Source organism: Gekko japonicus, unplaced genomic scaffold (genome assembly GCF_001447785.1).
Source record: "Gekko japonicus isolate JY-2015 unplaced genomic scaffold, Gekko_japonicus_V1.1 scaffold88, whole genome shotgun sequence".
NCBI classification, from domain to species: Eukaryota; Metazoa; Chordata; class Lepidosauria; order Squamata; family Gekkonidae; genus Gekko; species Gekko japonicus.
In genome coordinates this window covers 1,687,581-1,698,406 of record NW_015160209.1, presented here as the reverse complement: position 1 = coordinate 1,698,406, position 10,826 = coordinate 1,687,581, and the positions used below count along the sequence as shown (strand labels likewise).

Genomic DNA, 10,826 nt, shown 5'->3' with positions numbered 1-10,826 from the left:
TCCATTCCTTCTCTCTTTCTTTCTTTCCCTCCTTCCTTCTCTCCCTCTTTCCTTCTCTTTCTTTCCCTTCCATTTAATACTTATTACAGAACCAATTTCTCTCAAAAAAAGAGAGGGGAAGGATCCCTACCTGCTTTTTGGTGATGCTATTTAAGCAGAATGGGAATGAGTAAGTGCTGTGTTTTTTGTAACGCAAAGACTGTTTACAGATTTAACATTTTTTATGGTAAATTAAGAAGTTTTTATCAAAGCATGGGGAGAAATGAGAGCATGCAAGGAGATGAGGGAGCACATAGCTCTGATGTATGGCACTCATGGCCACCTTGTGGTTTGGCTGATGCATGTGAACTGGGCTGTCTGAGGTCCAAGGCAGAAGGAATTCAGCAAAGTTTGGAGGGTTGGGGTTGGGTAGATTATTCCATTTGTCTGGGTTCATCTTTGTGTTTGGTTTCATAGCATGCTCATCCTCAGAGTGAAAATTTCCAGTAACTTCAGATGAATTGCTGCAGATGATTTAAAGAACTGAAATTTTTAAAAAGAATTAGAACTCAAACCAGAAGTAATTTTAAATGAATGTTGTTAAATATAGGTGGGTAGCCATGCTGGTCTGAAGCAGTGGAACAAAGTCTGATTCCAGTGGCATCTTTAAGACCAACAAAGTTTTATTCAAAGTGTAAGCTTTCATGTGCAAAGCACACTTTAGACAAATGGAATAAAATCTCAAGGGTTACCTGCTGGAAAGGGGGGGGCACAGCTGTTGGGGGGGGCACTCAGAGCCAAGATACATACGCAGAGCTGAAACTGGATCAGGTGGCTGGTAAAATCAATGGATAGGAGCAAATTAGCATGTAAATCCCCCCTTGTACTGATGTGTAAATTTAGAGGCTTATTTTTTTCAGTCTCACCCACTTTCATACACATCTTTTCTGTCAGATTTGATGCTATGGTATTTTGTTATACGATATGGCAAGAGGAGGGGAAAGGGATGGCTTTCCTATTGGGTAAATTCTTTAGATGTTGGACTCTAATCTGGACAACTGGGTTTGATTCCCCACTCCTGCACATGAAGCCAGCTGGGTGACCTCGGGTCAGTCACAGTTCTCTCAGAGCTCTCTCAGTCCCATCTACCTCACAGGGTGTCTGTTGTGGGGAGAGGAAGGGAAGGTGATTGTAAGCCACTCTGAGTGAAGGGCGGGGTATAAATCCAGCTCTTCTTCTACTCTCTAAAAAAACTTTACGTAGAAGCAACTACAAGCTACTACTTGTGTAGCATCCTTCATATTTGTTTTAAAAAGCTGGGTGTTTCCTTTGTGCCTTTATATGGAAGTAAGCCTCATTGAACCTATTGGGAATTTGCTTCTGTGTAAAACTGCATAGATTAAGTAATACAGCTTTCCTTTTATTGCCATTGCTGAGATAGCAGTCAATGTGAAACTTACTACATTGTGTTCCAAAATGCTTTTTTGTAGAATACTGCTTGATTCTTGCAGTGCTCAGCCAATCTGCCTCTTTTTAGCTATGATTTTAAAACATGTCTATTTTGACATTTCACCTTTCATAGGTGTCCAAAGCAGCTTACAGTCCATAACATTAATACAAGTAAAGTATAATCAAATAAAGCTATTAAATCACAAAACTTCCAAAACAATTTAAACAATAGTATAGCAACAGTGTCCCATGCTCATCCTTGCTGCCTTAAAAATTCTTTAGGCACAACCGTCTTGTCCAGCCTCTTGTAAGAGAGGAACAAGGCTGCCAAATGGACCTCTATGAGGAGGAAGTTCTATGATCTTGGGTGCCTCCACTGGAAAGGCCCTGCTGCTGTTTGGCAGTTGAACTTGTAACTGAAGCTAGGTTTATTGTTAGTGCTTCTTTTGAAAGTAATGACTTTCCAGATGAAACTGTGTTTTCGCACTTGCATGCTGTTTAATGTTAGCAATTAAGTTTGAAAGAATACGATGCTTGCCACATGAAATAGACAATCTATGATGGTGGCTCACATTAACTGTTTAGCTGCAGAGATTCCAGAGAAAAACTATATTTTTCCAGGGTTCCTTTTGTAAAAAAGCCCAGAAGGAGCTCATTAGCATAACAGGCCACACCCAACAGCAGAAACTCATTAGCATATTAGGCCATACCCCTGACAATGCAGATCTGCCCTCACAGAGGAGGGAGAGCTTGTACCTGAATAAACCTTGGTCTTAAAGGTGCCACCGGACTATTTTGGATTGCTAGTTATGGGGGAGAGAGAGAGAGAGAGAGAGAGAGAGAGAGAGAGAGAGAGAGAGAGAAATCCACAATGCTATAGCCTAGATTCTTGAATAGTTCACTGTAGAAAATGTGGGACAAGCTACATTCATCAGGAAGGATGTCAGTTTCCATAATATTGGATGGGTAGGAGAAAAAAGCTACTAAGACACTATCATTCTCATGCTTGCAATTGGCATCTAAAATAAAGCTTGAGTAAAGTCCCTATGTACACAGGGTAGAGATGGTTTGTTTTGGGCGTACTCCTGGACTCTAGCTTTATTCTCATATATTTTTGTTAACTTGCTATCCCAGAACTCATACTATGACTGCAAAAGACAATGTTTGTATACGTGTAAGAGACATGCACATTGTGTCCCCACTTTTTACTTTAGTTTTCCATCTAAAAGGCAACAAGATATAAAATCGTTGGCTCAGGTTTCAGTTGAGTCTGATCACTGGTCCAAAACAATACAAAATTAAGCTTTTGGTTGCTGACAGTAACTGGTAATAACAATAGTATTAGGATAACTTCAGTGATTTTTTTAGCTTTTTGCGGCAGGAATGGCACCAACCATCTTATAAGGAAAGCTATATAGCAGACCTGTAAGGGTAACTGAGACTACTACTATGTCGGGGTTCTTCTATTATTGTGGTTTACTGATGTTATTATTAACTTTGCAAAAAGTTTTAAATTTTGTACTTATGCTTTTATTTTTGTTAAGGCCTATAATCAAGATGACAACATATCAACAGACAAGCCATGACAAAGAATAATTCTGCATCTACAGCATTAAAAGCCAGAACAGTCCAGCAGCTAGTACTCAGCTCTGAAACAAAATAGATGGGCTGGAACAAGTTACTATTTTTCAGCCTTAGCCTTCATGACAGGATTGTTAAGGCTAAAATTTCGCTCTGGCAATTGGAGGGAAAGTACAGTATAATTTGAGTATGAGTTTTAACCCAAAAGCTTCCATAGTAAGAAATGTACTATTGTTCCTTCTATGAATCCTAAATTCTTACAGTTCTAAACCTTTACAAATACATCAAGATGCTGTAGCAAAACAGGCCACTGGGTTTATTCCTAGAATGTACAGAGGATCAAGCACCTGTACAACAGAAAAGAATGTTAACAAAACAAACTCGGAATATTGTTTAAATCACATTTCACAAGCTGAGAAAAAAGTGTTACAAAACACCTCCAATGTAGAACCATTTATAGATGTTCCATGACAAGGCTCTTTTAGAATCATAGCTTCTGTGTTAGATAGGAACAAATCTCCCTTGCACACTGACTTTTTAATTATGAGCCAATTAGGTGGCTGCAACTTCACTCTGATAGAGGCTAAATGTGAATTTAGCCTGCTTTATAGAGTTTGCTGGGTTCTGCAACAAAGCTATGAGATAGAATCTAAAGAGGCTCATGAAGGCAGCCAGTTTTATTTCCACCTTCAGCCACTCATGCCATATTAAATTCCATTTGAGAGGGTATCTAACCTTCTGTAGCAGCTAATGAGAAGCCAAGGAGCTGGGGGAGGGAGGCTGGTATGACTTGGCACCCATTTGGAACATCACACATAGCCCTCCAGATACTGGCCTTATTTTATGCTTTTAAGAGTATGCATCAAATGTGGTTATATCATCTTATTTCAGTTCATTATTCCAGAAACTGAGCAGCATGCAAAATTCAGGGTAATAAGCTAACAATTATAATTCTAATTCACATGTAATATCAGTATCATAAGCCTGCAAGTTATTCCAACTGTCAACTCTTTTAAAATTGGAAGCAATATATGCTGTGATTGGGTATGTATGGTGGATAGCCTTTCTACAAAAAGTCAGCAATAACAGCTTATATTGCCAACCAGAGACAGGCAGTCTCCACTCACCCCAAGTCTTGTATGACAATGACATTTATTGGAAAAATCTATTAGCAGAGAGTTAGAAACAATACCCATTGTTTTCTTCATTATATTGTAGAACACGCCACCTTGCTGGAACAAGTGAGGAAGCCCCTTTGCATAAGACCAAACATCTTCTCCTGTGGATTAGACATAAAAAGTTAAAATTAAATTAGCACAATCAAAATTAATATAAAAGTATGAATGATTGCCCTTCACTCACACATATTATAGAACAGACAGTTCCCAACATCCCACCCTGTCCCAACATAGCATCATACTTTTGTGAGACCAAATAATCAACTAAGGTGGAGGTATACAGTTAACAGCAGGCTCATGTTGAGTGGCTACAGTCACTGGGCATCCCTAATGGCAAGTAAAATTTTTAGTGCCAATAAATCCCTCTCTTATAATCTTTCACATAAACATTATTACTATTTGTAGTGTGGTCAGAATATCAGACCAGGATATGCGAACCCAGGTTTAAATCTTCGCTCTGCTGGGCAGCCTTGGGCCAGTCACATACACTCAGCCTAACCTACCTCACAGGGTTGCTGCGAGGATAAAATAAAGGAGAGAATAACAGAAGCTGCTTTGAATCCACTCGGGACAAAGACAGGTATAAACAAAACAAAAACATTATTCCAGTGGTGAATACAGATGAGTTTAAGTGTAAAAAAACTTCCCTCCACCCAAATAGTGAGTATCTGGCCTACAGTGTTATGCTTTTAGGGATCCTGCAGTGAACTTCTAAATCCTTGTGACATATAAGCCATCTCATTCACTTGCACACTGTCAAAACTACTGACATTTTGCTGTTCTATAACAATTAGGTTAACAAAGAAGATCCCACTCCACAGGAAATCCAGCATTTGATACGTGATGGACAATGCTGGTTTGTGATTTCTACAGCTGTCACTAAACAGTCCTTTCCCTAGGAAAGGTTCTGAAGTAACAGAAATTCTTGTGCTGTACAATATGGCCTAATGTCAAAGTATATACATAATGGACTGTAAGAGCTAATCAGAATATTGGTATTTCAAGTGCTGGGCAACCTTCAAATTCTCAATATTGGTTTTAAGTAGTTAAGGAAAAAATGTTGGCTTGATACCACACCAAGCTTGCTACACTTCAGGTTTTCTTATTCCCACCTAGACTAAGAACCATTTCACACATGATGAAGAAGCAAGAGCTATTTTTTTAAAAGGGTGCGAGGTAATGTAACTTGGTTCTACAGTGACATGAGAAATGAGACTCTGGCTGCAAACCTAAAAACACTCTCCTGAGTGCAAGCCCCAGTGAATAAAATGCAACTTACTCCTAAGTAGGCCTGCTTGGGAGGTCTCCTCTATAAAAGGAAAGCTTTGTATCCCACATACATTACAATAAAAGCAGAAAAACTGGAAACAAGTCATATACCCTTTTAGCTCAATCAGTAACTTGACAGTTGTTTCACTTACAAAGCAGTAAAACAGAATTGCAGGGCATTTATTCTGCTGAAAATAAATTCAAGAACCTGCTGAGAACCCCGATCTAAAGCAACATGAAGGAGATCAGTACTCTGAATCGTCCTTCATAACATACTAAAACTAGATAACAGAAATAAGCTTTAAAAAGTCATCCTTTGAAAACTCGTGTACTGTCAAGGCTAAAAGTCAACTCGAAGTAATTTAAAGCATACTGTATTGTGATTTCCACCTCATATGACACACTGAAGATACAGTCCTCCAACAATGAGTCAGGCCTCCAGAACATAAGCGATCTTTGTTCCTTTGGAAGGACTACCTCGTCCTTAGAATACTATTATCTTCAGAGCACGTGTATGTTGGGAAAGCATATATATAGGTAATGCAGAACAGTTAATGCAGAGGCCCAAACCTTCTGCCTGAATACTCCTCACCTAGTTTGTGTACCCGTCCTTCTTTTACTTTTTTTTTCTTTTTAGTCCTGAGACATCACATTTACAGGACAGAAACAGGCTGGATAAAACTTTTTCCCAATTAGCCCCCTGGTCCTGATGGTGTTAGAATCTAAGAGGGGCCTCACAGTTTTTCCAGGCTTTTGGCTTTCTGGGGATCTCTTCTTCCCAACTAGGAAAGGCATCTATCTTTAAGGATTGATTGCATTTGAGGAGATTCAAAGAAAAGCTGAGTATTACAAAAGACTCATGACCACAGTCTGGCAAGCTTTGGTACCAATTACAGTAATAAACATAGTTTCACTTTTGTTTCTTAATTTCTACTCATTTCCCCTTCCTGGGGAAAGTTTCAATTCAGGAGATCACAGCCTAAAACAATTTCCTTTTAACCAGTCTTTTGGATACTTTACAGTACCTTGACAAACAAACTTAATTTTTAAGTTGTGAATGATTACAAAATTTTCAAATTTAGGCAACACCTATGATGGCAGCATCAGAAAAGGAATAGGCCCTTCTGCAGTCCTGAGGGGTTTTAAGATGCAGCAAAACAGACCTTCAAAAAACACTCTACAGACCTTCAAAAAACACTCTCGCATCAACTAGCCAAGCATTAAGTTCTGATGTCATAAACCCAGTGCAGCCAATGGCAAACACTGCAATATATTGATTTTATTTGTAACACTGCCAATTAATTGGGTTTCAAAGGCTTTTTAAAATATAACCTTCAATAGATCTGGCTGAGCAGCAGAAAAAGACATTTTATATATTAATCATTGTGCTGATACATCTACATTATGTACATTAATTGACAAGCAATTCAGCTTTCAAACATGTGTTTTATTTACTGTTTTGAGAGTTTCCAGTTCTACCTGCTTGCTCTATCATGCATTAAATGAATTGCAGCGATTTTAAACGCCGATCTATCTAGTACAAGAGGAGCATTGTAGTGAGTAAAAAAATTACTTGGCATTCAAATATACTGCAATGTCTAAATTACAGGTATATGTATGTTAAAAGCAGACCCTCAAGCATTTTCATTTTTTCTAAAAGGAAAAACTGTACACATATATATCCACTTTTTGAAGGTCACATTAATAATGTTATTTATTTCAGTTTGCCATAGCCTCTCAAGTTTTATAAAATTCAACATTTAGCCACACTTCTATCAATTAAACACTTGGAAAATGTGAATTAAGTCCTCTCTTACCCATAAATGTTGCTAGAAGACACAGTGAGTACATTTCCTTATCAATTTGCTCTTGGAGTTCCTTGGAAGAGATTTTACTAGTAACTGCAGCATCATCATGTTTCACAGCATGGGATGAGTGCACCAGTGTAGACTGGCTACTATCTTCCTTTGCTTTAAGTATCTCTATGGTTATTCTGTCACCATGCAGCAAAGGAACAGGTTCATTTTCCTGTCCTTCTTTGGGTGGGAGAAGCTCTTTGGGAGGAAAACCAAAGCGAATACATTGCAAATGAGGAGGAATACTAAATTCTCTAGCTATGCTTTCTTGTAACTCTAAAAATGTGGTTGTGGACTTCAAGGTAAGCATTGCCTGCCGCCCATCGTTTGTTGTTATGCGTATTTTCTTTTCTTTCGTAGATGTTGGGGAATAAGGAGTCTTGGTTGGTGTAGCAGGTGCTGATGAAGGCCCATCAGGAACACCAGGGGAAGCAGTTCTAGCTGGCCCTTTCTGTGCCTGTTTTAATGTTTCAGTTTTTCGTTTCTGCATTACAGGAGCCTGTTCTGCAATGTTTTGTTGAATAGTTCTTTCAGTTTTACTCATATTCAGCTCTTCTTTATGCAATGTTTTTGTTTTTTGTCCAGTAAGAATAATTTTGGTTGGAAGCTGAGATTCCATGTCTTGTCCGTGTTGAACATCATCAACTCTTCGGGCATGAGCACCATCAATATTTACAGGTGTATAATCATCAGGGTTCTTTTTGGCTGTTTGATGCAGTATTGTATTGACAACTTTCTGAACAAGAATCTCACTACCAAACTCTCCAGGAAAATGCTTGGTAACAAGTTTCATTGCAACATCATACACATTGCTGTTCAGAGACGGGTCACTTTCATACTGGAACCAGTACACCGACTCTCTCACCACTCTCCCACCCCACTCTAAAGTAATAGGAAAAGCTTCAGGAAGATTGTCATATTCTTTCCCTTCCCAATAATGCTTGAATCCACAACCACATTTGCCTCCTACAGATCTAGTATTAGTTCTGTCCCCATCCAAATACACAACAGAGCCATCACTTCTGACACGACGCACCAAGGTTCCATGGCACCAATTACAAGCAGTCAAGCTACTCAAACTGTAGTCTGGTACAAGAACATCCTTCACAGGATTATAGGAGCATACCAAACTGTTCAGGGGAAAACTATAATTTTTATCAGGCCTTAGCTGCCCATGGGTACTTTTTGCCAGATTATAGAGCTTCCCTCCTGGAGCCAGCCACTCTGGAGGAACATGAATTTCTGAAAGGGCCCCACAAATTAGACACTTGTGAAGGCGGTTGTCTATCACTGCCTTTTTAGCAGCTGCTGTGACATCTTCAGGCTGAACTCCTATTACACCAGTTCGTCTGTAGAAATACTGATGCACATCAGCTACTAAACTTGGATGAATACCATGCTTATCCATAAAGACCTCCTCCATGGCAGCAACCAGTCTCATCAAATATTTGTCTTGCAAACTTCTGTCTCCTCCTATCACACAGCCACCATCCTCTTCCAATTTTATATACTTTTTAATAAGGTCCTGAGGTACCCCCCAAGCTTTAGGAAGTAATTTCATAGGCAATTTAGGCAAAGCAGCACCTTTTATTCCAACTAGAGGAATATAATGGTTACGTCCAGAACTACTCCAGGCAATACAGATAGGTTTGTTTAACATGCCATCTTTCCCCATGCATTTTTCTTCTGGTATCAATCCAGGAAGGAATGTCGCAGAGTAGTCTCCTGAACTACGCATTCCACTTAGGGAGTCCAAGAGAATGATAGGCCGATGTAGCACATTGGCTAGACCAAAGATGTGGATGTTTCTAAGGCCCATCGGCACACCTTCTGGGGGAATGAAACTAGGATCACACTCATTGATGATGTCCTCCCACTCCACTGCATCAATGAAGTCATGAAAGAGGGCTTTGTAGCGGGCAAGGTTCTCTATGAAATGCTTCTTGAGGTTCTCCCGTAACGCATGCCAGAACAGTTCCCTGCCCACTAATGCCCGGGAGATAGCATGGACTAAGCAATGGCCATCACCATCCACATGGACTGGGATGAGGCACTCCTGGCTGTTGTTGGCCTTCTTTATATCTTCTAGAGTGTCGTGCAAGTAGAGAAGGCTGCCAGAGCGATCTTTGCCGTAGCCCACAGTCTCCACATGCTCAGGCTCGATCAGGAAGGCACGATCCCCAAGAAGAGAACAGTCAAAGACGTCCCCCTGGTTCATCTCCCTGAGGAGTTTGGCCTTGCCCGTCTGCTTGTCCATGCCATACCGGGCCAGGATGGGAGACAGCAGCTTGCAGTGGTAATTGGAGAGGCCCATGACTTTGATCACCTCCGTGTTCTTCCGGGGAGGCCCCGCCCCGCTCACCCCCAGCAGCGCGTTCCGCAGCAGGTTGTGCAGCACCAGGTCCGGGTCCGTCACCTCTTCCACCCCCAGCAGTTGCCGCTGCTCATAGCGCTGCCCGCAGTCCGTACACTCGATGCTCCCGCTGCTCAGCGGCCCGTGCGCCGGGAAGAACAAGCGCGCCTGGCACTTGGGATCCGGGCAAGTGCCCGAGAAGATCCGCCGGTCCCTTTTTTTCGACACCGGCGCCGCTACCGGCTGCTGCTCCTGCTGAGGCGGATGTTGCTGAGGCGGCTGAGACATCGCTCCGCGCCTCTCTGCCTGCCTGCGGCCGGTCTCCTTCTCCCCTCAACCTCTTCGATTCGCCGCCCCTCACAGGCTCATCCCCTCCTCCCCACCCGTAACGGACGGAGCTCCGCAGAAGCCGCCCTTCCCCCGCTCCACCTCGGTTCAACAGCAAACACGGAAGCCTCCAGTTCCACCGCTTATTGCCTCTTCACTGCCCTGGCCGTTGCCCTCAACGTAACGGCCTTTCCCCTCCTTCCTTCTATGCAAACTGCGCAAGCGCAACCCCGCTCGGACAACCGGGAGTTGTAGTTTTCTCAGCCCAGAGAGCCCAGCCGTTTGGAATCTGGGAGGCTATTCCTCGAAAACTACTAGTACCGTTGTGCAACGCAGTACAGGAAAAAGTGAGAAAAACGAAGAGGGCTATTTTGACATAAGGAGAGCTGGGAAATGTAGTGTTGTCTCTGTGAATGCCTAAGTGGTAGAAGACGCAAGGAATTTAAAAAAACACACTTCCTAGAATGCTTTGTGCCTCTGTCTCTGGGGAAAACAGTTGAGGGCGGGTATAGCTGACTGCTGACGCGACATTTACAGCGCAATCCTTTGGGGTTTTACTTGGATGCAAGCGGTGAATTTGCTGAAGTAACTAAAAAGTGACATAAAAGTGGTTTTAGACCACAGTATCGCAGTTCTATTTGAAAAAAAGTATTTGAAAAAGTGTGTATGCACACAAAAGCTCATACCTTGAATAAAACTTTGTTGGTCTTAAAGGTGCCACCGGAATCTAAATTTGTTGTACAGTTCTATTTAACATGTTATAGGCCCTTCATTGAAGAACTCATAAACAGCTTCTAGAACTTGCAGAACAGTTTCAGATGGATATATACAACA

General features: G+C 41.4%; 1 protein-coding gene across 1 annotated transcript in view; it reads right to left on the bottom strand.

Annotated features, from left to right (window-relative positions):
* The window catches only part of VCPIP1 (valosin containing protein (p97)/p47 complex interacting protein 1), a 15,167-nt gene extending 5,074 nt beyond the window's left edge, over positions 1-10,093 (bottom strand). The window contains exons 1-2 of the mRNA XM_015409151.1: positions 7,274-10,093; positions 4,202-4,288 (exon numbers count right to left, since the gene is read on the bottom strand). Coding sequence (XP_015264637.1) covers positions 4,202-4,288; positions 7,274-9,953 — 2,767 coding nt within the window. The 5' untranslated portion in view covers positions 9,954-10,093. The remainder of the gene's footprint in view (positions 1-4,201; positions 4,289-7,273) is intronic.
* Positions 10,094-10,826: the final 733 nt, after the last annotated feature.